The following is a 1,744-nucleotide window of genomic DNA, read 5'->3' as shown; positions in this document are numbered from 1 at the left end:
AGAAATATTGAGATAGGCAAGGAAATTGTGTCAACTGAGGACTCCGGGATTTCATAATGGATAAGGAAACTATGCAGCAATACCTTTGATCCTACTGTACTCTTATTCATGTGAAATGTGCTTTTTATCTGGGATAAATTATATAAAAATACATTCTGAGGATTATGTGAACATAAGATTATTTAAAAACTACACTCAATATTGGGCTTTGTGTCTGATGAAAGCAATTCTAAACCACAGGGAAAGAATTGAAGAGATGCAAGATGAACTGCAGAGAAAAGAGGCCTCCTTCCAAAAGCAGGTAAATTGCATCCCGATAATTGCAGAGTCCTCAAGCATCAGCTACTTACTTTTATAATGGACCATAAAAGGCCTAAACATACAGTGTTTGGTGTGTTTTCTTTTTCAGAAGGCCACTTTCAAGAAAAAGGCTCAGGACAACTGGGTAAGAATCTTTTCTTTCTTTTTTTCTGTGCACGGTTGACCATGACTGGCATGTGAATTTGTTTTTCTTTTGCAGCTCAGGGCTCATGTTGGGAAGAGGGCAGAAGTCAAGCAAATCAGTGAGACCAACTTCTTGAATAGAAGGTAAAACACTGGGACATTTATTTTGACAGCTTATTTATGAACTTCCAGAGAGAGAGAGAGAGATGGAAGAAGAATAAGATGGACAGAGAGTATGAAACAGGATTTTACACAGGGTCTTCTTGCTTCTGTCAACCTCCAGACTAAACCTGCCAGAAATATGGGCATGGGCGCATGGACATGAGCATCTGAGGAGACCTCAGGTTGTGAATTTGGAAACTTCCTTGTGGCTTTACAATCGTAATGGCATTACATCACCACTTGCCCCATCTGCTGGACAAAGGTGGGGGCATTTTTAATGGTGTTCTTGATGATTTAAGATGAAGCTAGTAAAGGATTTGGTTTTCTAATTCTTATCAAGCCCATTCTTTCTCTATCTACAAGGTGGCCCATAATGCAAAGTCAGAGGATACCACAGGAACCCAGGCTGTACAACACAATGTCGGGTGGATCTGGCATGGACATCCCTCCATGGGGAGGTAGGAGCATGCTGAGGAGGGGGCAGCTCAGATCCTCATGCAAAATGTGTATTGTTCCTGGCATGGTTGTGATACTGTTGACCTCAGGTTCCCCAACCTGATGGTTCTTTGGGCCAGTCCTCTGTGAATGGTGGCACTCGGTTCATCCACTGACTCTGGACAGCAGAGCCCCCACGTCTCAGTTACTTTCCACTGAAAAATGTGCCTGGAAAGAAAATGGGTGAGCTCTTCTCTCCTACTGTGAGTCAGGGGTCAAGGCTTCCTATTGTCTTATTTTTAACTTGAGGGAAATGATTGGGTCATTGGGAAAGTTGGAAGATATTTTTCAATGTTTTTTTATACAAAAATGTGTCATGTCTTTTCCAATGACCCAATACACCATTTAAATTTTTCCATAACTTCATTCAGCTACATAATATGTTTAACCCTATCATGTACAAAGCACTGTGTTTTGTTTTGTTTTGTTTTTGTTTTTTGTTTTTTATTTCTTGGAGAGATTTTTGCTATAGGGCACGTGTGCTCGCCAGGCAGACAGAGAGAGACAGAGAGACAGAAAGCGAGAAGTCACCCTCCAGGGAGGATGGTCACACCGCAATCCCTTCTCCTCCAGTCTCCTCTTAGGATCGTGGGCATACACACACATGCACCCAGCATGAGTTTTAAGCCACCGGATCCAGGAC

At 42.1% G+C, this 1,744-nt stretch overlaps 1 protein-coding gene across 1 annotated transcript in view; it reads left to right on the top strand.

Moving 5' to 3' along the window:
• LOC102498452 (uncharacterized) overlaps nt 1–1,744 on the top strand; it is a 23,858-nt gene that overhangs the window by 20,384 nt on the left and 1,730 nt on the right. Inside the window, exons 5-9 of the mRNA XM_006163897.2 lie at nt 241–301; nt 410–445; nt 521–588; nt 728–868; nt 970–1,064. Coding sequence (XP_006163959.2) covers nt 241–301; nt 410–445; nt 521–588; nt 728–868; nt 970–1,064 — 401 coding nt within the window. The remainder of the gene's footprint in view (nt 1–240; nt 302–409; nt 446–520; nt 589–727; nt 869–969; nt 1,065–1,744) is intronic.

Source organism: Tupaia chinensis, unplaced genomic scaffold (assembly GCF_000334495.1).
Source record: "Tupaia chinensis unplaced genomic scaffold, TupChi_1.0 Scaffold143532_1, whole genome shotgun sequence".
Classification (NCBI taxonomy): domain Eukaryota; kingdom Metazoa; phylum Chordata; class Mammalia; order Scandentia; family Tupaiidae; genus Tupaia; species Tupaia belangeri.
The sequence above is the reverse complement of the archived record's forward strand: the minus strand, read 5'-3'. Positions and strand labels throughout refer to the sequence as shown.